Source organism: Myotis brandtii, unplaced genomic scaffold (genome assembly GCF_000412655.1).
Source record: "Myotis brandtii unplaced genomic scaffold, ASM41265v1 scaffold410, whole genome shotgun sequence".
Classification (NCBI taxonomy): domain Eukaryota; kingdom Metazoa; phylum Chordata; class Mammalia; order Chiroptera; family Vespertilionidae; genus Myotis; species Myotis brandtii.
In genome coordinates, this window is record NW_005365764.1 from 783845 (window position 1) to 810733 (window position 26889).

At 41.1% G+C, this 26889-nt stretch overlaps 1 protein-coding gene across 4 annotated transcripts in view; it reads left to right on the forward strand.

Annotated features, from left to right (window-relative positions):
* The window catches only part of UBE4B (ubiquitination factor E4B), an 89429-nt gene that overhangs the window by 16002 nt on the left and 46538 nt on the right, over window positions 1-26889 (forward strand). For 2 of the 4 annotated variants that reach the window (XM_005873411.2, XM_014545471.1), the window contains exons 2-5: window positions 9928-10114; window positions 18372-18507; window positions 25032-25119; window positions 26126-26270. In XM_005873411.2, coding sequence (XP_005873473.1) covers window positions 9928-10114; window positions 18372-18507; window positions 25032-25119; window positions 26126-26270 — 556 coding nt within the window. Of the gene's footprint in view, window positions 1-9927; window positions 10115-18371; window positions 18508-23659; window positions 23737-25031; window positions 25120-26125; window positions 26271-26889 lie in introns of those variants that run through there. The other 2 variants (XM_014545469.1, XM_014545470.1) reach the window with 2 other exon arrangements.

Here is a 26889-nt window from a genome sequence, read left to right on the forward strand (position 1 = left end):
CCACACGGAAGCTCACCAGAGAGATTCTTCCTGTTTTTATGGGGAAAATATTAGTGTGTGTCTGACTGTAATGCCATGTCATTAATAGAATTTCTTGAAAATTTTAACAGGTTTCTTTGCATATGTAATATCGAATCTTTTGTTAATTTATTTAACTTTATCAAATAGACTCACTTTTTTTAAAAAATCAGGAGTTTTTGGTTTTTTTCCTTTCTTTTTTCTTAAAATCAAGAGTTTTGACATATAGGCATTTACTTCCATATTATCTTTTTCATTTTGTACATCTTATTTCTCCAACCTCAGTAAAATTTCTTTTGTGTTTTATCAAGGATAATATATTTTGGTAATATTCTTACAGTGTAAACACTTGCTTTCATGAAGTATGAATTGTGTTTAAAACTATAGCTCTTGTTGGTTTTAGAATTTAAAAATGTTATCCAGCCCTGCCAGTGTGGCTCAGTGGTTGAGTGTTGACTTATGAACCAGGAAGTCACTGTTTAATTCCCGGTCAGGGCACATGCCCGCGTTGTGGGCTTAATCCCCAGTAGGGGGCATGCAGGAGGCAGCTGATCAATGATTCTCTCTCATCATTGATGTTTTTATTCCTCTCACCCTTTTCCTTCCTCTCTGAAATCAATAAAAATATACATATTTTAAAAATGTTATCCAATGGCTAGTTTTCTATAGTATTAGTATTTATTTGTAAATACTTATCTGTGATGGCCAGTCAGGAATTATGATTGACCAAAAATAATCCTGTGCCGATTACTAATTTTAAAAAACAATAAAGTACATTTAATCTTAGAGATGGAAACGTTCTGTATATATGGATGTCCTAGTGAGGAAATTTCTGAGAAGGAAATGAAAAGTAATGCAAAATTTTAAAATATCTAGCAACCTTTTTAATCTAGCAGAACATAAAAAGTTTGGTGTGATTTGATTTATATTATACTCATACTAGTGGCCCGGTGCATGGATTCGTGCACATTGAAAGGAAATTAATTGGAAGAAATATTTTAATATCACTGTTTGCCATTTCTCTATAATAAAAGTGTCAGAGATGAAAGAAAATTAGTAAAATGTATATGAAAATAATATATAAATTGATTAATAAACAATAACATGCTATAACAACAATAACAAAGACATGATATGAAAACAACATTGATTAAAAACAATAACTGATCAATTGATTAAACTTATTCTAATATCTCCCTGTACACCACATTAAGAGTAAAACCACTTTCAGAGTGCTTGACTAATTTCCCTTGCAATGAAGTATTTACAACTTTAACGTCACACGCTCTTCGAACTCGAGAGAAAGCAACATATAACTGACCATGTCTGAAAACGGGTTCAGGTAGGAATATTCCTACTCTGTCTAGAGTTTGTCCTTGTGATTTATTAATAGTCATCGCAAATGCTGGCATCATGGGAAACTGTCTTCGAATTAATTTAAATGGGAGGCCAGTGTCAGACGGGGACAAATCAATTCTTGGAATCAGAACAACCTCTCCTTCCTCAGATCCTGTTAATACTTCAGCTTCGATTATGTTAGGTTGCAATCTTTTGTGCCAGTAGTTCGTCTTCAGACATATTCTGTCGATGACTCCGCTTTCTTTCAGATTCAGAATGTCAAAAACAACCAAATTTACGATCACAATGGCAGATCGAAACACATGCGTGCTATTGGCGTCAGCAAGAGCTTTTATATGTATCGCACATGTGCGAATCAATGTTTATTTTTAAATTGCCAGTGCACATCATATGTACCGGCAGGTTGGTCAGATGGTCGGTTGGTCACCTAGCCTTTTAAAAAATAGATAATTGTCATGCTTAGGGTATTGAGAGATAAGAACATTCAGAACAAAGCAGGCAATAAATAATTTTTAAGGCAAGATGAAGGAAAAAGTTAAAAATGCTAAAAAACTGTTTTTTTAAAAAAGCCCCTTTCTTACTGTATGCAGATCCATTAGAGGAATTGATACTTTGGTTTCAGCAGTAATTTTTAAAAATGTTAACACTTAGGCTGCACAGGGAAACAATGTATAGCCCCTTTGAACTTTGAATGTCAGTTGTGCAGAGCAGAGCAGTAGTGTCACTTAAGACTTTTTTGTTTTAGGTTTGTGCTTGGTGACCATTGATTGATTAATTAACCTTTTACATAATGAATCTTTTACCTGTGATACAAACAGTCATCATTTCCCTGGAGTTTCATCAGAACAAGTGGCACTTTTCCCCCCCTTAAGGACGCCGTGGGGCCCTCAGGTGGTCATCTGTAAGGGCTTTTGTTTGCTTGTTCATTTTACTTTGTACAGATAGCCTCACACTCAAAAAGTTTGGTGATTTCTGGTCTAGGGAATTGTGAATAAAGTAGTCTTTTGCCTTGAGATGTTGTGATTAGAATGGCAATTATGTAATTGTTTCATATACATTAGAAATTATGTGAAGGGACACGAAAGATGAGGGAAAATAGAAGTTTCTTAACTATCATCTCCATTTTCATTTATGCATGATTTGCACTAATAATAATATCCATTTGGTAATTTCAGGTCTAGGGAATTGTGAATAAAGTAGTCTTTTGCCTTGAGATGTTGTGATTAGAATGGCAATTATGTAATTGTTTCATATACATTAGAAATTATGTGAAGGGACACGAAAGATGAGGGAAAATAGAAGTTTCTTAACTATCATCTCCATTTTCATTTATGCATGATTTGCACTAATAATAATATCCATTGTGATTTAATTTGTAAATTAAAATGCCCAAAGGGAATTACTGCATGTGCCCTTTTTCACACTGCTTTTTATTTTTTATTTTTAAAAATACATTTCATTGATTTTTTACAGAGAGGAAGGGAGAGGGATAGAGAGTTAGACACATCGATGAGAGAGAAACATTGATCAGCTGCCTCCTGAACACCCCCCACTGGGGATGTGCCCGCAACCAAGGTATATGCCCTTGACCAGAATGGAACCTGGGACCCTTCAGTCCGTAGGCTGATGTTCTATCCACTGAGCCAAACTGGTTAGGGCCCACACTGTTTTTTAAACTTGGTTTTAAAAAATTGTGGTAAAATACATATAATATAAATATATACCTCCTTTAAAGAGCAGGAGATATTGAAGTGAATAGAAAATAGATTGTTTTCTTTTAAAGATACAACATTACTGAGCTCTATATAGGTGGATGAATGGGTGGATGGATGAATGAATGATGGGGTGGGGTGGGTAGACGGAAGGAATGAGAGGTGGATGGATAGATGTGTGAATGGATGGATGGATATGGATGGGGGGATGAATGGATATGGATGAAATGTAACCTCCCCATGAAACAATAACAGATGCCCCCGAGTGCCTCCTTGGTGTCTTTTCTGTTCCACTGTATCTTGTGCAGACCTTATCGTGCTGTATTTTAATTGTTGATTTTCTTCTATGTCTTTTCCCATTGGATCTGGAACTGTTTGAGGGTGGGGATTATGACTCAACGTGTTGTCTTATCTTTAGTGCCTGCTATGGTGCCTGGTGCAAAGTAGACACTTGATAAACCAAGAAAGGACTGCATTTGGGGGGCAAGAATATGTTCATGAAGTGTCTTTTTTTTTCCCTTTTATTTACTGGTACTTTATACATATATCTTGAACCAGAAAATGGAAACGTTCTTTATTTTAATATACACACTCATCAAAGAGGGAGTTTACCACTGTTTGAATGTTGTTAGAGTCTGACTATAATATCTGCAATACTAACATGCTACACATAAATTTATTTATTCATAACTAATAATGGACAAGCGCTGTGCCATCAGGGGAGTAAGGTTGCCTCTATTTGCAAGTCACTGCACCTCAGAAGGGATTTTCTGCTGTAAGATTACTGGGATATGGTTAAGATCGTGCACTCCCCAGTGAGACTGACTAAATTCCCATCTATTCTGTAACTTTCTAGCTGAGTTCAGTTTTCTCCCGTATAAAATGGGAAAATAAATGTATACATCTCTTTGGATTATTAGCTACGTTTACCTATGTGAACCCCTTAGAACAGCAGCTGGCACCTGATAAGGCTAGGTCATGCTGCTCATTATCTTCTGTCTTAGGCTATCCAGCAGCCGAAGTAATTGTCAGGGACCAACCAGGGCAGCTGTATTATCAAAATGCTGAGTTAGCTTCCTCTTTGCAGGCGAGTTGGTGATGGGATTGTACTGAGAAGTAAGGAGACATTTACTTGTGTTCAGGTCAAACCTTTGAAGGAGAATGTAAGTCATTCTTGCTATGTTAGGATCGAAGGAAAAAGCCTTCCACATTTTGGGCCTCATTTATCTAGGATGGCAGTGGTAGACTGAGGTTAACATATTTTCAAAATGGGAGGCAGTTTAAGCAGCAGGACTTTTGGAGCTTTTAAATGAAAATTAATTTAAAATTACAGATTTTTAAAAGGTAACTGCAGGTGGATTTTAGATCGCAGAGCTGTGGTGTTCAGATTTGAATGCGTTTGTTTTGGGATGTATTTTGGGCTTACATACAGGCATATTGTGAAATTGTCATAGCATTTTGTAAGTTTTAGATATGGCCAATTATTAAAAAAATAAAACCACAATAATAATTAAAATAGGAGCTCCCTCTAGAAGAAGACCATTCTAGAAAGCTTTTTTCTTTATGTGGGGATTTAATGTTTTAGTAGAAAAGTAAGATGCTTTGGTAGAATGACTGTTTACTAACTTGAAAACAATGCTTTTTGGATTTATTTCCCCCCACCAAGTGCTAAAAATAAGAGGACCAGCTTGGCCCATCCTGTCTTAGGTTCTGCCTCGCACCACCTCAGTGTCCCTTGCTGTTTTGAGCAGTAGCTGTCTTGAATCTATTTTTAGTTCATCAGGAACGTGAGGGTAGGACATGCTACATTAGGATAGAACAGTTCTGGGGAAAGCCCTGTTTTAATGTCATTTGCGAAGTAAGAACGGAAATAGTTAAGACAAGAAAACTTTAGGAATGAGATTTCATTATTAGTATATTTGGGTTGACTTGTGGTTTAGGACCTAAGTTGAGGAATTAGAAGTTCCTTTTTTTACTCTCTTGGTGTTTTCTCTCTGTGACATCTGAGGAAACAAACTTTTTTTAAAAAAAGTACTTTTGCTTAACTTAAAAGACATTATATCAGTCTTACGCTTAGTGTAAAAAAGTAGAGTAAGCGCAGAGAAAAATGTTTAATAATATTTTCGTATGTTGGGGCTATTCTTAGTTTGTGTCCCATATGTTCTGTTCGTGATAAAATTGGACGATTAAAGTCTCTTAATAGTCCAATTGATTTGATAGGCCTTTATACCTGCAGTTGCTCAGAACCATTCTCTTGGGAGGCTTCTGTCCAGATGTTCCCAGGGTCCTCAGGTTGCTGAACCAGTGCAAAGTCACCACCATTGTAGAAAGTGGTCAGTCCACTGAAGGGCATCGCTGCTGTGGGCAGCCCCGAGCACTGCCCAGTCATGGCTGCTCTTCTCTTAACAGCAGGTCTTTAAGATGGGGAGTCAGGACCGGTCCTACCAGTTCATGTTTTGCATGGACCTGCCTCTGTCCCTGACTGCACTCCTCCATCTCCCTTAACAGGCTACAGGGTATTTCACACAGTTTGATTCTTCATTCTTTTTTAAAACCTGTGCTGGTAGAGTGGTGGGGTCAGGGGTTGGGAAATACCAGCACCGTGGAGATCTTTCTTCTTGGAAAACTTCCTTTTCTTCCTTCAGGCCCACATTGCAGTGAGCCAGGACATTTATTCTACGTTTATGTCACTGAGAACATCTGAAGCTAACATGTCAGGCTGAACTTGGCACCCAGCGTTAAAGTGACTTCATGTTTTACCAAAAGATGATAGTGTTATTCAGTAAACTTTATGTGCAATGCATTTTCTAGAAGTTTTCATTTCTTCTTTCATTCACGCAGCAGATATTTAAAGAGCACCTACTATGTGCACTGCACTCTTCTAGGCACTGATGGGGCATCAGAACAAAACTGAGAAAAGTCCTTGTCTTAAACTTACTGTGGGGGGTGGTGAGTAAGTAGTATGCAAAGAACATCACATGTAGTAGAGCCATGAAGGCAGGAGCCGTGAGGTAGAGAACAGGCGAGGGTGGTGGTTTTCTCACAGCTCTAGGAGGAAGGCACTGTTTTTATCCCCAGGGACAGATGCGGAACTGAAGCATAGAGGTTAAGCGACTTATCTTGAAAGTACCTTGGTAGTTGGTAGTAAAGGTTGAATTTGACTTTGAAGTCAAGCATGAGCTAAATTTAACTGCCTCTAAGGTACTGAAACTTAAATGCTGGTTTCCATGAAAATTTAGTCTCTCTTCACCAGACCTTCTGTTGTATTGGTGTGTATACATGGACACATTTTAAGATATTAAAATACTGCCCTAATTTCAGAATGTATCCCAAATTGACCACGCACCACGATCTTCACAGCTACCCACCCTAGTCCAAGCCGTCACCCATCCTCTCCTAGACTACAGCAGTAGCCGCCCCAGTATCTCTGCCTGCGCCCGTGCTCCCCCCAGTTTATTCTCCATCGCAGCCAAAACAGAAATGTAAAAATGTAAGTTAGATCACGTTCTGTTCAAAGCCCTTTGGTGGCTTCCTGGAGCCAGAGCTCTCCCAGGCCTGGGAGGCCCCTTTCATCTCTGAGCTTGTCTTCTGCTCTCTCTCGCCTGCTCATTTTGCTCCAACCACACTGGTCTTCCTGACCTTGAACATGCCAAGCACAGTCCCACCGCACCCCCCAGATACCATCTCTTCCTTCAGGGGTGTCCAGACGCCCCTTTACCAGAGAGGCCCACAGTGTGCTTTCCATAGAGATTGTGGCTCTTCCTCCTGCTTTATGCTTTGCTAACGGTGCTCATAACCACCTGGCATCATTTCGGTTCACTCGGCTCTTGTCCTCGGGCCTCTAGAACCTGAGCTCCGTGGGAGCGGAACGGCTTAGGTTACCGTGGTGCTCATGATGTTTGCTGAATGTGTAGCTGAAGAGGAGTCAGGACTAGAAGATGACGCACCGCCTGGGTTTTGAATATTCAGTTAAACACTCTCGTGTGTGGTTTTGGTCCTTGGCCTCCCTCAACTCCGTGTATTAATTTCTCCCGTTGGTCAGTATGTACAGAGCTGTTATGTGCCTGGCACTGCCCAAAGCTGGGGATACAGCGTGAGCAAGGTAGGCATGGTTTTCTCATGGAGCTTCCATTCCACTAGGGCAGTGGTCGGCAAACTGCGGCTCAGCAAACTGTGGCTCGCGAGCCACATGCGGCTCTTTGGCCCCTTGAGTGTGGCTCTTCCACAAAATACCGACTTCTGCGCATGGGCCACGAAGTTTCAATCGCACTGTACATGCACGCCCGCACATGGTATTCAAGGGGCCAAAGAGCCGCATGTGGCTCGCGAGCCACAGTTTGCTGAGCCGCAGTTTGCCGACCACGGGTCTAGGGAAACAGAGTAAGACAGTGAGTAAGAAAGGTAAGTATTAGCAGTCCATGAGGAGTGCGCGAAGGATGTGAACAGAGACCCGTGACATCAAGTGAGGGTGGCACGGAGGGCTGTGCTAGATGCCATGGCGGGGGAAGTCCTGCAGGTGACATTCAAGCTGAGAATGGACGGAGGAGAAAGAACCAGCCATGCCAAGAATAAGGGAAAGTGCTCAGAGGCCAAAGGACTAGCAAGCGGCCAGAGATAAGATGGAGTTCACGATGTTCTAGTAAATGTCAGAGGGCCCGCGTGGCTGCATGGGATGCCGTGCGCCCGGAGGCAGCCGCTGGCGCAGCGAGGACTTAGTCCAGGTGCAGCGCAGAGCCGCTGCGGGTGTACGGGGGAGAGTGACCGGTGATTCTAAAGAATTCCTGTGCGTGCGGTGCGGAGAGTGGATGGGAGGAGGGACTATGACAGCATGCTACCCTTTCTTGTCACTTAGGATTTTTAAAAAAAAAATTTTTATTGATTGATTTTTTTGGTTTGTTTTTTTATTGCTTAAAATATTACAAAGAGTAATACATTTGTAATTAGAAAGACTCTCCTAGAGTACATACCCTTGACCAGAATTGAACCTGGGACCCTTCAGTCCGCAGGCCGACGCTCTATCCACTGAGCCAAACCACTCAGGGCGTCACTTAGGATTTTATTCTATACTTAGATTTTTTTTTTAAATATGTTTTATTGATTTTCTACAGAGAGGAAGGGAGAGGGATAGAGAGTTAGAAACATCGATGAGAGAGAAACATCGATCAGCTGCCTCTTGCACGCCCCCCACTGGGGATGTGCCCGCAACCAAGGTACATGCCCTTGACCGGAATCGAACCTGGGACCCTTGAGTCCACAGGCCGACGCTCTATCCACTGAGCCAAACCGGTTCTGGCTATACTTAGATTTTTAAAATCTCCCTGGCCCTTGGCAACCTCCATTTTGCTTTCTGTCTCTGTGACTTCACCTAGTCTGGGCACCTCATGTGGAAGCGCACAGCATTTGTCTCTCTGTGACTGGCTTCTGTCACGTAACAGAATGTCCTCAAAGTTCACCGTGTGGTGTGTACATCAGAATCTCCCTCCTTTTTAAGGCTGAATAAGATCCCATTGTGCGGACTCACCACATTCTATTTATCCATTTATCTATGGATGGACACTCGGGCTGCTTCCACTTTGTGGCTATTGGGAATAGTGCTGCTGTGAACACAGATGAACAAATACTGCTTTCATTTTTCGTAGAAGTTGATGGTTAGCTGTATTGCTGCAGGGACACACGGGGCTTCTGAGCGTGGGGTCCAGAATCAGGATGCCGCGGTTGTCTGAACAGTAAAGGAGCAGACTTCCTACAATGTTACAATGACAGCGAGCCTCTCAGTTCAGATGAGGTCCCTCCCTGATAACGTTTGTCATATGTAATGTGTCCCCTTCCTTATTCCTAATGGAAAGAGTGTGAGCAGCCTGGTTGCTTTGCTTCTCTGAGGCCTGCTTAGAGCGGAAGCCTTGTTGTCACGCGTCCTTGGGGCCTGGGACGGCAGGTGGTCAGTGAGAGTATTGACTGGTTAGGAATTTAATGACTCTCAACACGGGGGAAGCGGTTCTTTGATCCACTGGGATTTCGTGGACATAATTGTAATATCTTTATAACTCCGGGATATTGGTATAAGGAAGAAGTCGTAGATTACATTTTTATTGAAATTAAGAAAAACTAATCATTCTGCTCTTGAACGTGATAAGTAAAATTTGTGTCAGTAAAATTTTTGTTACTTTCTGTCAATGTTTGAGTGATTAAGATGGCCATGTTACATAGTTTTAATAAAATAACAAGCTTTAGTGTGTTTAAAAGTGTGGTGTGCTAATTGTAAATTCACAAAATCAGTAAAAAAAGTGTGATAAACATAAGATAAGGCGAGTAAGATGCAGTTTTATTTATTTGTGTGTGTGAGTGTGTGAAAATGTGTTTATTTCACCTTCACATCTAATTTAACATTTGGTTTGGGGTAGAATTTAGGAATTAAACTAAATTTTCAAAAAATATTTTTATTGATTTCAGAGAGAAAGGGAGAGATAGAAACATCAATGATGAGGCAGAAGCATACATCTGCTGCCTCCTGCACGCCCCACACTGGGGATGGAACCCACAACTCAGGCTTGTGCCCTGACCAGGAATCGAACTGTGACCTTCTGGTTCATAGGTCGATGCTCAACCACTGAGCCATGCCGGCCGGGTGGAATTAAAATAATTATGTGCTGCAGTTTTTAAAAAGTGAGGTGGTGGCTTGCAGAAATACTGGTACACGGAGTTAATACTTTCCTCAAATGGGTACTTTATTCTCAAGGCACATTTAGTCGTTCAGCTCTAGTGTGGTTACTGATAACGCTAATGTTCCTCTCCGGCAGTGTTCCTGCTGTTTACTTACATATGCCCTTTCCCCGCGCAGATCCGGCGGAGGCGCCTGGCTCGACTTGCTGGTGGACAGACCTCCCAACCGACCACCCCGCTCACCTCTCCCCAGAGGGAGAACCCTCCGGGGCCCCCTATAGCGGCATCAGCCCCCGGCCCCTCCCAGAGTCTTGGTCTCAATGTCCACAACATGACCCCAGCTACCTCCCCAATAGGTGCATCAGGTAAGCCTCTCTTCATAGCTGGGTGTGTTTATCATTCTAATCGTAGCTTTTTATTCGCTTATAGTTTTGACATTTCCACAACAGGGTACAATAAATTGGACAGCAACTGTTTAAAATCCTGCAAGCCATAGTTTAGAATGTGAGATTATTACAGCATGCTTTGTTGATGTCTACTCATTTTGATAGTGATCTGTTAAAACTAACTGTTTTCCTTTCCATAACTTACCGTTTTTTCCAAACAGAGTCAGGTCTTGTCTTTGATGGCAAAGTGATTAAGACTATATTTGGTTCTGCTGATTTGATGAGTTTGGTTGATGCTTTTAAGATAAAATCATCTGAAAATATGAGATTGAAATAATGGTCAAAGTAACAAGCCTCTAATTACAGATTTCCTTGTTTACATTGGCATAGAATGCTTTCTCTGAATTTTCAGGGCGTAAAAGTTTACCTGGTATGTTTTAGGACTATTTTATTGACAATTACTTAGCTAACAAAAGGTTTCTTTCTTCCTTTTTTTTTGGTAATATATTTTTATTGATTTCAGAGAGGAAGGGAGAGGGAGAGAGAGAGAGAAACATCAATGATGAGAATCATTGATCGGCTGCCTCCTGCATGCCCCCTACTGGGGATTGAGCCTGCTGCTTGGGCATATGCCATTGATCGGAATTGAATCTGGGACCCTTCAGTCCTCAGGCTGATGCTCTATCCAGAGACAAACCAGCTAGGGCAAGGTTTATTTCTTTATAATTAATGAGTTCAGGTTGATATCTAGGAGTATCTTTGTTGGGAAACGATGATAGTGACTCATACTGAATATTTGAAAATATCTGTCCTTTCTCTAAATGAACATTTCTATCAAACATAATTATTACCAGTGTAGTAATTATTATAATTATTTAAGATCCTAATTATGAGAAAGCAGGTGCTAAGAGATCTGTATTGATAATCATATCATCTAATAATTGAACATGGAGTTTTTAGGTCTGTAGTCATTTAATGCACTCTGCCTTAGTTCCCTCTGAATAACCTGTCTTGTTTAGGTTGACTAGTCAATTAAAAGTGTTTTACCGCCCTAGCTGGTTTGGCTCAGTGGATAGAGCATCAGCCTGCAGACTGAATAGTTCGGGTTCAATTCCAGTCAAGGGCACATGCCCAGGTTGTGGGCTCAATCCCCAGTAGGGGGCATGCAGGAGGCAGCTGATCAATAATTCTCTCTCATCATTGATGTTTCTGTCTCTCTCCCTCTCCCTTCCTCTCTGAAATCAATAAAAATATATTTTAAAATAAAATAAACGTGTTTTACAGAGTTTCTGTTGTAGACATCATTGTAGCCTCCTCCTTATATAAAAATAAATGCTTAGACATCATTAGAAAAGTGAGAGCAGTTCAGGCCAAATCATCAGTTAGTAATCAACAGTGCCTTTGCCTGCAGTGTCTCCTCTGTACACTCTGAGAAGCTGTGCTGGGCCTCTGGTAGGAGAAGGGTTCGGGATTCCGGTTGTGTTTTACCTTTTCCTTGGAGACAGCGCTCCTTGTCTCACCATGGTTGCCATCCCCCCACCCCCAGTCCTGTTTCCTCCTCGTGCTCTCCCCCCAGGAATGCTAGAAACTGTCCAGGGAGAACTGGTTTGATGGGGAGTCTCACTGCATCAGGAAAGGTCAGGCAGGAGACCCAGAACTCTGTGCTCCTGGCAGGCCCCTCAGCACTCCTGGGCACAGCACGCTGTCTGTTTGGGACCAGCAGCGCTCACCCCAGCATGCCCCTGTGCAGTGAACAAAGCTAGAGAAAAGCCCAGACAGTGCCGCCTGTCTCATTTCAGATTCATGACCACAAACCAAGTGGACCCTTAACAGTGCAGGCAGTTGTACCATATTTCCTGGTTTCCTTCCCCACTCTGCTAATTATTCCTTACCTTCTGCAGTCTGCGGCCTCATTCTCCACGTGCACTCTCAGCTGATGGCCCGCCTTCCTATTCGTGGAGAAAACATGCGGCAGAAAGGACTGCCTGAAGGGCTCGCACTGCCCCACCTCCTTGCAGGCCCACCCTAGGTCCCAGCTCCTCCCACCTGCTCAGAGCCCTTGCCCAGCAGTCCCATTTCTCCTGCTCAAGTAAAAAACTTTTGTTTTTTAATAGCCATTTACATTCTGTTCCTTCTCCCATCATGGGAATAAATAAAAAGGAACTCTTGCCCTGGCCAGGTGGCTCACTTGGTTGGCATGTCGTCCCATACACCGAAAGGTTGCAGGTTCGATTCCACGTCAGGGCACATGCCTACGTTGCAGGTTTGGTTTCCTGTTGGGTGATGTTTCTCTCTCCCTTCTTCTCTTTAAAAATCAATAAATATATATATCCTCTGGGAGGATTAAAAAAAAGGGGGAACTCCTGATCTCATTTGCCCTGCGGGCTTCCACCCACATCTCTGCACCCATTCACAAGAGAACTTCGGGACGAGTTGCCTGTGCTCACTCTCCTCCCTCTGCCCTCACACCCTCTGCTGAATCGATCCCTCAGGTGAGGCCCGTGGTTTCTGAGTCACCATCTGATCTTACCTGTCAGCTTCACTTGGCCTGGCTTTACCCTCTTTTCCTGAAGTGCTTTCCTCTCTTATCTTCTAGAACAGCGGTCACCAACTGATGGTCTGCGGACCAGTGATGGTCCATGAGGTCCGAAAGGTTGGCGACCGCTGTTCTAGACCCCTACACTCCTGGTTTCCTCCTGCCTCTGTTCTTCTTGGTTCTCTGCATGGCTCTTGATTTCTCTGTGTTCTGAATGTGAGGGTGCCCAGGACTCAATAGTTAAGCTCTCATCCTCTCCTGTGTTTATTCTCTCACTGATTTATCTGGCTTCTTGGCTTTACTGTCTCTAATCTGATGACTCCAGCCCAGACCTGTTCCTGGAGCCTCAGACTCAAACATCATCCAATACACATCTCACAGTTGACACGTCCACAGTCGAGCTCCTGATGCTTCCTCGCATGCCATCCTCCCCCAGGACCCCGTCCCTATAAATGACAACTCTTCTTTTCCTGCTTGCTTAAGCCTAAGCATTTTCTCCTCTGTTTACCTCATATTCTAGTTGCGGGTCATGAAAACTCTTTCTGTAAAGGGCCAGGCAGTAAATAACTTGGGCTTTGAAGGCTGTGCAGTCTCTGCCACAGCTGTTCTTCGCCACCCTGTGGCACAATCGCAGGCACAGACGATATGTAAATGAAGGAGCGTGGCTGTGTTCCAATAAAGCTTTATTCAGTGGGTCAGATGTGGCCCTTGGACTAGATTCCTGGCCCCTACTCCAGGTCTATCAGCAAAATAGAACCTGACCAGATTCTCACAACTCACCTCACCTGTCCTGCTGCCACCCAGGTCCGAGGCACCTGCACATCCCGCCTGGATGCTGGGGGGCCTCCTCGCTGGTCTCGCCAGGCCCTCCCTGGCCTCAGTGTGGAGCCAGTGAGTCCCTCTAAAGCAGCGGTTCTCAACCTGTGGGTCGCGACCCCTTTGGGGGTCGAATGACCCTTTCACAGGGGTCACCTAAGACCATCGGAAAACACATATATAATTACATATTGTTTTTGTGATTAATCACTATGCTTTAATTATGTTCCATTTGTAACAATGAAATTGGGGGTCATCACAACATGAGGAACTGTATTAAGGGTCGCGGCATTAGGAAGGTTGAGAACCACTGCTCTAAAGCATAAGTACCAGGTCATACAACAGCAGCGTCAGTTTTACAGCAAGCTCTTTCCGATGCCCACACTCATGTACAGAAAGACGAGGACAGCTCTTAGTTCTTGGCAGTGCCTCTGTGCTGTGAAGTCCTAATTGTGTTTCTCGAATAGTCACCATCATTCCTAATCACATGCAGGTAGATATTATTGGCCATGTCCTTGGCAGACTAGAGAAACAAATTTACATGAATTTATTAAATAAACAAGTCTAAGCAGAACAAAACAGAAGACAATCCCCTCATAAAATGGTCACGTCAGTTCAAAACCCTGCACTGGCTCCCTGCCTTCCCCGAGTGGATGTCAGTCCTCCCCGACCAGGGCTGCGTGGCCTGACCCTGCTGCCGCTCCGACCTCCTCTCTCACCGCTCTTCTTACTCCCTCTGCTCCGGCCATGCTGGCTTCCCTGCTGTTCTGGAACATTCCAGGCGTGATCCCGACTTGGGCCTTTATATTTTCTGTTTCTGTGCCTAGAATGCTCATGCCCTAAAATCCACAGGCTTTTTTGCTTAACTCTCCAGATGTTTATTTGTTACCTTCTCAGTAACACCTTCTCTGGGCGCCCTAAAACCACAACCTCTGTCTGACACAGATCGTTTTTCTTGGGCGGATGTGGCACATATGCTACCTGCATGTCCTGTTTTCTCTGCCTTCCCTCCTAGAGTGTAAGTTCCGTGGGGCGCAGGCTCTGTCCCGGTGCCTTTAACAGTGGTAGCACATGATGGTTCCGATGCCCACACTCATGTACAGAAAGACGAGGACAGCTCTTAGTTCTTGGCAGTGCCTCTGTGCTGTGAAGTCCTAATTGTTTCTCGAATAGTCGCCATTATTCCTAATCACATGCAGGTAGATATTATTGGCCATGTCCTTGGCAGACTGGAGAAACAAATTTACATGAATTTATTAAATAAACAAGTCAGAAGACAATCCCCTCATAAAAAGGTCACATCAGTTCAAAACCCTGCACTGGCTCCCTGCCTTCCCTGAGTGAATGTCAGTCCTCCCCGACCAGGGCTATGTGTGGCCTGACCCTGCTGTCGCTCCGACCTCCACTCTCACTGCTCTTTTTACTTCTTCTGCTCCGGCCATGCTGGCTTCCCTGCGGTTCTGGAACATTCCAGGCATGATCCCGACTTGGGCCTTTGTATTTTCTGTTTCTGTGCCTAGAATGCTCATGCCCTAAAATCCACAGGCTTTTTTGCTTAACTCTCCAGATGTTTATTTGTTACCTTCTCAGTAACACCTTCTCTGGGCGCCCTAAAACCACAACCTCTGTCTGACACAGATCGTTTTTCTTGGGCGGATGTGGCACATGTGCTACCTGCATGTCCTGTTTTCTCTGCCTTCCCTCCTAGAGTGTAAGCTCCGTGGGGCGCAGGCTCTGTCCCCGGTGCCTTTAACAGTGGTAGCACATGATGGCACCAAATAAAAGATCTGCTGAATTAATCAATCACAAGAGGAAATGACCAAAATGACATCAGCATGTGTAGCTTAAAGAAATCTCAAGCCTGGCCGGTGTGGCTCAGTGGTTGATGGCACATGCCCAGGTTGTGGGCTTGATCCCCAGGGGGCATGTGCAGGAGGCAGCTGATTAGTGATTCTCTCTCATCATTGATATTTCTATCTCTCTTTCCTTCTCCTTTCCTCTACCTCTAAAAACAATTGAAAAAAACATTTTTAAAAAATCTCAAGAGGATAAAATAGTGTGTGTGTGTGTGTGTGTATGAGAGAGAGAGAGAGAGAGAGAGAGAGAGAGAGAGAGAGAGAGAGAAATACTGGAACAGAGCTAGTGTTGCAGCTTAACTATAGGCATTTGGTTTGGTTTATACCCGAAAGGGAATATCATTCAGGAAATACTTCAATGCTAGGAGCAAAATCTTACAAAAATAAAACCCCATTAAATAAAAAATCTAGCCTTCCCACACAGAATGCATAATTTACCTTTAACAAGATCCTAGTCACCATAGCAGTTTGGGAAGCTGCCATTTTGAAAGTCATAATTCATATTTTATTGAGCAGACATGGCTCTCTCCGCTCTTTGTTATACACACCCTCACTCTTTAAAAATTGGTACGTAGAGATTTCACTCATCTTCTAAAGGAGGATCAGAGGTGTTGCCTGTGTTTTAATTCTCTAATGTCTGGTTTTATGGACATGAAGGGGGCGCTATCTATGCCTTAGAGCAGGGGTCCTCAAACTTTTTAAACAGGGGGCCAGTTCACTGTCCCTCAGACCGTTGGAGGGCCGGACTATAGTTTAAAAAAAAACTATGAACAAATTCCTATGCACACTGCACATATCTTATTTTGAAGTAAAAAAACAAAACGGGAACAAATACAATATTTGTATTTGCATGTGGCCCGCGGGCTGTAGTTTGAGGAACCCTGCCTTAAAGCTTGGCCTCCTGACAGTGAGTTCTCAAGTTAGGGGTGGGAGCGGGTGAAGACAGACGCATGTGTGTGTGGTTTGAGAACAACGCGGTATTTTGTACAAGTGCTTTGATTGGTTGTTACTCATGATATTGAATTCATATTGATTCTAAATAAAATCAGACCATCTGATTTTAAGTTTCAGAAAGGAGTGGGGTCATGTGGTTGTACAGATGGAGGAACTAGTAAACATAGTTAATTCTGGGAGAATTGCCCCACTTGACCCAGAACGTGAGGCTCACATGGGGAGTTCAGGAAGATGCAGATGATCTCCTGGCTGTCTTATAGAAACACTGGGATGCAGTCCATTAGCGGGGTGGAATACTCTGGCACTGTACTGCTGTGGGCTGTTGTACACAGAGTGTAGCTGTGGAATGTGATCTTACAAATACAGGTTTTCAGACAGCGTACTGTAATTACCAGTTTATTCTAAGCCTGGCTTTATCAGATAGGCTTTTTAAATCTGCTGAACTGCTATCCCATAAAAATTGTTGAGCTTTATTATTGATCCATTTTTATTAAAAAATTGTCAGACCTTTCACTGTGGTAGGTAAACTAATGTTCTCCTAAGGACATTATTGGTGCTCTATTATCTAGTCCTTCAGTAAATATTTACTGAGAACTTACTTTGCATTACCCTTCTTGAATTAATGAATTTAAAGTTTTGCTGTCTTCCACAAGCTTCTCAGAATTCTCACTACATTAGATGTTTTCCATATTCCCCTTGAGTCCACTTAGGAACACTGACAATTTCGTTTCTCTTTTCCTTCATGAGTCCTGCAGAAGTTTTAATTAACAGGTATATGTTAATACCTGCTATCAGGAGTGGATATATGTTTTGTAACATTCTTCAATGGAGAGACGTTAAAGGGTGCCAACTTTACTTTTTTTTTTTTTTTTTCCAACTTTACTTTCTTGGAATGCTGGGATGGTTAAAATGTTATCCACTTGGTAGTTGTTTCAGCTACAACTGGTAACTCAAGTTGTTTTTGAAAAAATGTAAGTCTCATTTTCCTTTCACCACAATAGCTATATGCAGGGTGTTCCAAAAATGTATATACACGTTGAATACCACTATTAATCCCAATGGGTTACATCTGAAGAGAAAGAAACATCAGTTGAGGTGTCAGCTGTTAAACTGTGTATACATTTTTTGAAACACCCTGTATTTTGTATTTTTTATGCCCTCTATTTTTAAAAGTACTTGCAGATGTCTGGATATTCATAGAGTTAAAGTACTTTTTAAAATTCTATGAAAACCTGCCTTTAAAGACATCGATGAGAAATCTGTCCCCGCTCATGCTGCGGCTCACGCCTCTGGAAGCTCTGTGAGGCAGGTCAGCGTCAGTTACTCCCTTACCCTGGCTGCCACGGAGAAGATGTTCACTCAGTAAGTGCACTGACCTGTATTTAGCAGTAGCTCAGATGGGTCTATGTGTGTGCTTTCAACATTTATTATGACAAGTTTATGCCTACAGCAGATTTGAAAGAATCTTGCAATGAACACCTATATACCCACCATCTAGATCCTTCCATTAACATTTTAGTATATTTGCTTGATCACACCTCTTCCTCTACATGTCTCTATAGCCCTTCATTAATGTATCTTATTCTTGGTACATTTCAAGGGTTTTCCTGGCCTGTGATGGAAGCTAATTTGTATTCCAGGATCATAGTTTAAATTGGTGAAAAAGAAGGTGATGAGGAATCAGTTTTAGATATTAGAAACAGCTCTGTTACTGACCTCATACGATGTATATTGATAAGTTATGACTAATTGTTAATGTTCCTATGATTTTAATATTACTTTTGCATTTAGTGTAATCTTTTATTAGAAACTAGAGGCCCGATGCACAAAATACGTGCAAGGGGCTCGGCCCTCGCAGCCCCGGCGGCTGCCCTGGCTTCATCCAGAAGGTCATCCAGATGGTCATTGGGCCATTTGGTCGATTTGCATATTACCCTTTTATTATTATAGATTCTTCAATTGCTGACTGTCACAATGGTATGAATACCAATTGTGTATATTTACTGTTGTCATTACAAATGGTTTTACTGTTACTTCATGTGAGACTTACTCTTTCATGTCTTTTTCTGCCTAGGAGTAGCCCATCGAAGCCAGAGCAGTGAAGGAGTCAGTTCTCTCAGCAGCTCGCCCTCCAATAGCCTTGAAACGCAATCGCAATCTCTCTCACGTTCCCAGAGCATGGATATAGATGGTGTCTCTTGTGAGAAAAGGTAAAGTGAGCTGATTTCCCAATAGAGTGTATTGATGGAAAGAGAAAGATCCATTCAATTTAGTCTCTAGTCATTAGTCTCAGATGCCAGCCCAGAGATCCATGCCAGTCCATAGCAAATTAGAGCTAAATTTATTAAACTTAAAGGTCTTTGTATTATTCTGAAGTGTTCTTTATACCTTTTTATGTTTTTGGTGTTGAAATGTCTTTTGTGAAATAATAGTGTAGGTGGTAAGAAATGTTTTTAGTTTTTTAATGTCTTTATAAACACAAAGGTGGCATCATCTGTCAGTCCCTAAATATTTCTTTGACATTTTACTCATCAGTGAACATTTAAAATGTGGATAGAGCTCAGCAAGTGGACTGATCTAGCTGAGCCAAACAGTCTACGAGCTCTGTTAGGATCAGGGTGTCCTGGAGCAGAGCCTTCCTGTGCTGCAAGTGCACCATGACCAGGTGATAGAGTGGCTGAGGTGCTTATTTCTTTATTCCATGGGCCAGCCAGACACCCACCCCAAATCTCAGACCCATTTCCACTGCCCTAAGCTGCCCCTCTGTTTATGTCAGTAGGCCAGACAAATATTATCTTCTCTGTGTGTTATGATATGAAAAAGGTTGAGAAGTACTAGAATAGAGCTTTGGTAGTTGGGTGGGGTTGGGGGTGAGGAACCAGATCAGAGATCACACACATTAGGCAAGAATTCAGGAAGGTCGGCACTCTCAGGGAAAAGACCAACTTAACCTCATAGAGTAAAAACAGTTTTGTTCTTATTACCTTTGCTTTGAATACATGTATTTTCTTTTTTTAAATATATTTTTATTGATTTTAGAGAGGAAGGGAGAGGAAGAAAGACAGAAACATCAATGATGAAAGAGAATCATTGATCAGCTGCCTCCTGCATGCCTTTCCCTGGAGACTGGGCCTAGAACCCGGCCATGTGCCCTGACAGAGAATGATAGGCCGATGCTCAACCACTGAGCCACACCAACTGGGAATACATGGACTGTTTTTTTTGTTAATCAGGTCAACTCTGTGATTTCATGGCTAATAGGTAACTTTCACCTGGGTTTAGCACCTAGATTCACACTATTGGTATAGTCTAAAAAAACCTCAAGCTAAGAATTGTCATATACAGTGAACCAAGGCATCTAACAGAAGAAAACACAAAGCATCATGTCTTCAGAGAATTTCCTTAGAAAAATTTCCAAGTAATATTAGCTCATGGTCAAAAATCATAAAGCACAGCAGAAAACAGCCAGCATGACTAACAGCCAACAGATTAGTAACAACAGTTATTTCACCTAGATTTTTTAGGGTTTTGGAATTATCAGGTACAGAATATAAAATATGTATATTTAAATAAATTAAAAAAGGAATTGAAAACATAAGGGGCAGGTGACTATAAAAACAACCAAGCACATTTGTAAAGAACCAAATACAATTTTTAGAAAGGAAAAGATAATTCAAATTGAAACAAGTTAAACAAAGGATTAGACATAGCTAAAGAGAGAATTAACAGATGGAATGATAGAGCTGAAGAAATTACCCAGAGTACACCACAAAGAGAGAAAGTGATGAAAAATATGAAAGATGGAGATGTAGAATATACAGATTCAATATATATTTAATAGAAACATTAAAAGGAGAGGAGAGAGACTTGAAGAGATTCCCCACTCTTCTCCTTATTAGACATTTTTTCCTCTACTGGTTTGGAAGCCATTATCAAAAAATAAATGGCTGAAATATAAAATAATATTGAATGTCAATTATAATTTTTTAAAAAAAAGATAAATGGTTGAGAATTTCTCTAGAGTTGATAAATGATATGAATCTCCAGATTCAGGAAGCACAGCAACTCGCAAACAGGTTAAACAAAAAGCAATTTCTATCTAGACATCTCTTAATAAAATTGCAGAATACCAAAGACCTATAAGTAGTCAGAAAAGAGATTCTCTACAAAAGAACAACTATTAGATGTCTCAAAGATGGAAGCCAGAGGATGTTGGAGTAGTAGCATTGAATGCTGACAGGAAGTCTACTGGAAATTGTGTCCCTTTGTGGAACGATCTTTTAAGAGCAAGGGTGGAATAAAGACATTAATAGATTAAAAACACAACCTGATAACCTGCCACTAAAAGACCCCCAACTTTTTTTAAAATATATTTTTATTGATTTCAGAGAGGAAGGGAGAGGGAGAGAGAGATAGAAACATCACTGATGAGAGAGAACCATTGATAGGCTGCCTCCTGCACGCCCCCTACTGAGGATTGAGCCTGCAACCGCAACTGGGGCATATGCCTTTGACTGGAATCCAACACGGGACCCTTCAGTCCACAGGCCGATGCTCTATCCACTAAGCCAAACCAGCTAGGGCCCCCTGACTTTTTTAACAGATGTAGTTAAGAAAGAAAATGATCTCAGGAATAATGTGTGACATGCAAGAAGGAAGAGTGAGTGAAGAAAATAATAAACACTGAAGGTATAAAGCAATAACAACAGTGTAGAAAAATCAGATAGGTCTAACATTTAGCTGGCCAGCAGTAGCAGGTTAGCCGTAAGGGGCGTTTCGGGGGTTCGTTGACCCAAGCAAGATCTAAAGTCCTTTTATACTTGAGAAAGGGGTAAAGGTACTGGCCAACTTTTTTTTTTTTTTTTTAAGATACTGGCCAACTTTTAGATTTTGAGTTAAGAATACTTGATTAAATTTCAAGGGTAGCCACTAATAGAATGGAAATAGAGTATATCTTCCAAACCAGTAAAAGGGAAGTATGGAACCATAGTGAGGAGGTGGGAGTGTGGAGTTAAGTCAATTCAAAGAAAGGGAAGGAAGAAACAAATTTCTAAAAAGAGACAAATAGCACAAAATAAGCTGGTCAAAAAAAATGAAAGTATGTTAGCAATTACAGTAAATCACAGTGAAAAGGAATAGGTTGTATTGAAAACAAAACAGAACCCAGCTTTATCGTTGTTTATAAAAGGAATATCTGAAAGATTAGGTTAGAGAAGTAAGGTTAAGAGTAAAAAAAAACATAAAAGGTATACCAGGCAAACGAAACAAAGTAAACAAAAGAAACTTGGGGTAAGCATATTAATGAAGTAGACTTTAAGGCACAAAGTATTACTGGACGTTAGCACTATATAACGACAGATGTTTTGTTTACCTGTAGGATTTAACAGTTCCGAAAGTCTATGTACTTAGTAATATAACAGCAATATGCAATAAAGCCAATATTGACAGAACTAGAAGAAATTGACACAGTCATAGTGGGAGTGTTTTAACAATAGATCATTTATCAATAGATTAAAGAGAATAAATATGAATAAGCATATGGGCAAATTAAACAACACAGCTGGCAAGCTTGATCCAGTGGAAAGATACAGAACTTTGTCCTGTACAGTTGGAGAATACACATTGCTTTCTTAATACTCACTGACCAAAAAGTTTCAACAGTCAGAATCGTACATGTTTTCTCACTAGTATTAGGTTTGATAATTAATATGGGGGGGGGGAGTTATTTATTTTATAAATATATTTTTATTGATTTCAGAGAGGACGGGAGAGAGAGAGAAACATCAATGATGAAATAGACTCATTGATCAGCCGCCTCCTGCATGCCCCCTACCGGGGATCAAGCCCGCAACCTGGGCATGTGCCCTTGACTAGAATTGAACCCAGGACCCTTACATCCGCAGGCCGACCGTCTATCCTCTGAGCCAAACCAGCTAGGGCAAAAAAACTTTTTTAAAAAAACCTTAAGACATTTGTAAATTTTAGAAATGGAGTATGCTTCTATATAAAGGTTAAAGAAAATATCATAATGGAAGTTTGAAAGTATGTGGGACTGAACAGTAACAAATATTATGAATCATGATCTGCGTGTTGCAGCTAGAGTGGTCCTTAGAAGAAAATAAAGCTATAATATATTACAAAGGAAAAAAGAATACAAGGAAATATTGGGACTAAGAACCCGCTGGTTGGAATGCTCTTCCCCTGGGCATGAATGGGTAACCGCCTTCATATTGTTGCTCATCTGGCATTTCTCAGTGAGGCTCACCCCTCTTCAAGCAGAAAGCCCTGCACTCTCAGTTGCCTTTTCCCTGTTCTTTTTTCTTTAAATTTTCCATAGCACTCACTATACTATGTGCTTTGCTTATTTATGTTTATTGTTTATTCTCTCTTTTTTTTAATTTTTTTTTTTTTTTTTACTGATTTCAGAGAGGAAGGGAGAGGGTAAGGGAGAGAGATAGAATCATCAATGATGAGAGAGAATCATTGATCACCTGCTTCCTGCACACACCCTACTGGGGATTGAGCCCGTAAACCCAGGCATGTGTCCTGACCAGGAAATGAACTGTGACCTCCTGGTTCATAGGTCGACGCTCAACCACTGAGCCACCAAGAGGCCAGGCTGTTTATTCTCTTTCTATCTCTAGATGGAATGTATGCTCCATGACACAGTGATTTATTTATTTATTTATTTATTTTTATCTTTTTTGTTCACTGACATTTCAGACACCTAGCACAAGCCCTACATAGAATGGGCGCTCAGTAATATTTGTTATTGAAAGGTGTCCATGAAAAGTGTAAATATGCAAATGCAAATAAATTTGAAAAGTTGGATGAAAATCAAATTCCTAGAAAAACATATTTCTCCCAAAATTGAATCAAGAAGACCTGAATAATAATAAAAAAACACATGAAATAAATTGAATCAGTATTTTAAAAATTTTCAACAAAAGAACCTTGCTCATATAATTTTATAGGTTAATGTGATATGATATAGTACAATATAATATGATCAACTTCAGTTTATGTCAGAAATCCAAGGGTGCTTTAACATTAGAAAATTTATAAATATTATTCACCATATTATAAAAGAGAAAAACCATTGCAAATTTTGTTAAACTTCAACAGTTGATAATAAAAATTTTAACAGAGTACAGAAACGTGCGTCCTTAAACCGACAATAGCAGAGATAGAGTTAACAAAATAATCATACCTTCCCCTGCATTTCCAGGCTCCGTTGCAGCTAGATTGGGGTCAAGTGACTAGTTCTGTCCCATAGACTGTGAGTGGAAGTGACATGTGTCACTTTTAGGAAAGGCAGTTGAGCCGATGTTCCTCCTCCGTCCCTCTCTTCTCTTGCTCCAGTGACCTGGGAGGCTGAGTGTTGCAGATGGCATAGATTAAAGATGAAGTCAGGATGCTTCACTCTCACCAGACTTTGCGTAAGCAAGAAATAAACCCTTATAGTGTTAAGCCTCTAAGATTTCAGAGTTTATGTGTTACCACAGCAGAGCCTGTCTTATTCTGACGAATATAAAGAACATCTACCAGAAAACTACAGCACTCTCATTTTCAGTGGTGAGGAGTTAGAAACTCTCTTTAGAATCAGTAATAAGAACAAGAATGGCTGTTATTTCTGCTTCTCTTCACCATGGGATCCTACCCCGTGCAGTGAACAAGTAGGGATTGGAGTGGAAGAAACAAAACACTTATTGTTCAAAGATAAAATGATTACCTAGTGAGCCCTGTGTATAAGTAAAGTTGCTTAAAATAGATCTGTGTCCAAAATCAGTTACATTACTGTGTACTAGCAGCAACCAAAAAGTAGAAAACTTAATTTTTAAAAAGGTACCATTCATAATTTCATTTTAAAATATATGGTACATAGGTATAAATTGAGCGAAAGAAGTGAAAGACTTGTGGAGAAGATTATAAAAGTTTATCGAAAGACCTTAATGAAAGCCTAAATACTTGGAGAGAGATACCATGGGTAGACTCAGTAACATAACGATGCCATTTCTCCTCACTTTGATCTCTGGAGTCAGTGAAATTCTAGTCAAAATCCCAGCAGAATATTTAAGGAACCTGGCAAGCTAATTCTTAGTTCTGGATGCAAAAGCAAAGGGTCAAGAATGGCCAAGACGCTCCTAAAGTAGAAGAACCAGGTGGAGGCATTGACCCAGCAGGGATCAAGACTTAGTGTGAAGTTTTAGTAAGACAGCGTGGTGTTGGCTCAGGGACAAACAGCTTGTCTAATGGAACAGAAACCAGTGTCCAGAAAGAACCACACATATACTATATAATAGGACATATGAATAGGTGACTTCATATTAGTGTAAAAATGATGGTCTTGTCAATAAATGGTCCTGGGACACTTATTTATTTAATGTGGGGGAAAATACTATATGTTCTCAACTAGATTTTATAATCAGGCTCTGAATGATTGTATATAGCTTACCATAATATGTATAGAAAATATGCTCTAACTATTTTTTTGAAAGTGAGCCTAAGAAAATGACAACTTGGGAAAAATATTAAAATTATGATAGAATGTTTCTATCTTAATATATGAAGAGAGCTCTTTAAAGAATTAATAGAGAAAAAAAAAGGATGAACCTTTATTATTTCGCTTTCCTGACTGATTTTGATTGATATTTAAAAACTTCCTCAGCCAGAGGCTGGGACATTGGGTGGATTTATGAAAGGTAAAAGACTTATTTGTCTTTTGTACTTAAAGCATGTCCCAGGTGGATGTGGATTCAGGAATTGAAAATATGGAAGTTGATGAAAATGATCGAAGAGAAAAAAGGAGCCTCAGCGACAAGGTTGGTAAGAGGAAGCCTTGCTTCTGTTTTAGTACAGGTGACATGACACAGGGAAACAGCGCTCACGTCTCATATCTGCGGAGTCTGTTAAGAGTGGGCCGCCCAATCAGCAGGTCCTGGTCAGGTGATTGGTTTTTTATTTTGAGGAAAAATGGGTAGCCCAGCCTGCCCTTACTAATGGAAGTATAACTCAGTCTTTTAGAGAGGAAGGGAGAGGGAGAGAGAGAACCATCAATGATGAGAGAAAATCATTGATTGGCTGCCTCCTACACTCCCCCATTGGGGATCAAGCCCGCAGCCCAGGCATGTGCCCTGACCAGAATCGACCTTGACCTCCTAGTTCATAGGTCGGCACTCAACCACCGAGCCACGCCAGCTGGCCTAACTCAGTCCTTTTAACTGATAAAATTCTTTCCTTATCTTTGTTTCAGGCCCATGTTTCCAACAGGAAATTTGGTTTGTAATAGGAATTCTTTCAGAGCTAATTTGAATGTTTTCTGTTGGTGTTTGGCTTAAGCAAGTAGATCAGTCATGTCTTTGGGACTATTCCAAGGAAAATGACTGGAAATTGAGACAGTATGTGGGACCCAGTAGCAAGAACAAACTTCTTGAAAACATGAAGTCTTCATATTTTGTTATCATCTGAGTTCAGTTTCTATAGTTAGAAACAGGGTGTTGTGGGTTTTTGCTATTTTTGGTGTGGTGTAGAACTGGTATAGGTAATTGGGTCACTTTCTGTTCAGTAAGTTATTAGTGTTCAGCAACACGTGTTGATTGTTAGAAGTTGGAGTGGAAGCAGTGTGGTGCTTTATTTTGTATAGTTCTTTAGAGTTATGAAAAGTGTAGCTCTAAAGTCACAGTAACAAGTTTATCTTTCTCTAAGTCAGTAGGTGAATAGTTCTATGCATTTCTGAAATGAATTAAGTCAGGATTAAGTATTTCTATGGAAGTCTAACTCGGACCTCCCACCACTTGAAATTAACCCCCAAATCTTCTTCCTCACAAGGAGCCGTCGTCGGGTTCTGAAGTATCTGAAGAGCAGGCCTTGCAGCTGGTCTGTAAGATCTTTCGTGTCTCCTGGAAGGACCGGGACAGAGATGTCATCTTTCTTTCTTCTCTTTCTGCACAATTTAAGCAGAACCCAAAAGAAGGTAGGACTGTAGCTCAGCTGTCCTATTTCAGAGTCCTGTCCTTCAGGGAAAAAGAGAATGTAAGGTCTTGCCCTTCCCTGCTATCCCGTCACTGTCCTGCTCTGGGTGGGGGTTTTGAGTACAGGGGTACTTCTTGGTCAGGGCACTGATGTATGGCCACTTTCCACTGATCTTATCAATACATTTCTTTTTTACTTTTACGATTCTCTAAAAGAAAATTATATAAATAAGTTAATAGTGTCCATTGTCTCAGGGTTGACATTTTTTTCCTTTGTAAAAAGAAGATGCTTAGAGCATTAGCACCTCTTACAAAGCAGGAGCATTCTGGGTAGTCTGCAGGGACCCTGAGAGAGGCCCTCCGTATAGCCTGTACCTGCCTGAAGTGCCTCTTAGGTCCTTTGTAGACAGTGGAGTAAATCTGCTGAATTCAATTGCTTAGCAAGATTGGACATACTGATATTTTGCTGTGTTCCCAGTATTCTATTTTAAGAAGCTGCACTAAACCACACTTACAACAAAGTAATAAAACTCAGCATGGCAGCCATTTGGAATACAGAAGAGGCAGGGGAGGTGGGCAAGGGTGTTCTCTTGCACATCACACCAATGCTGCTGGCAGGGA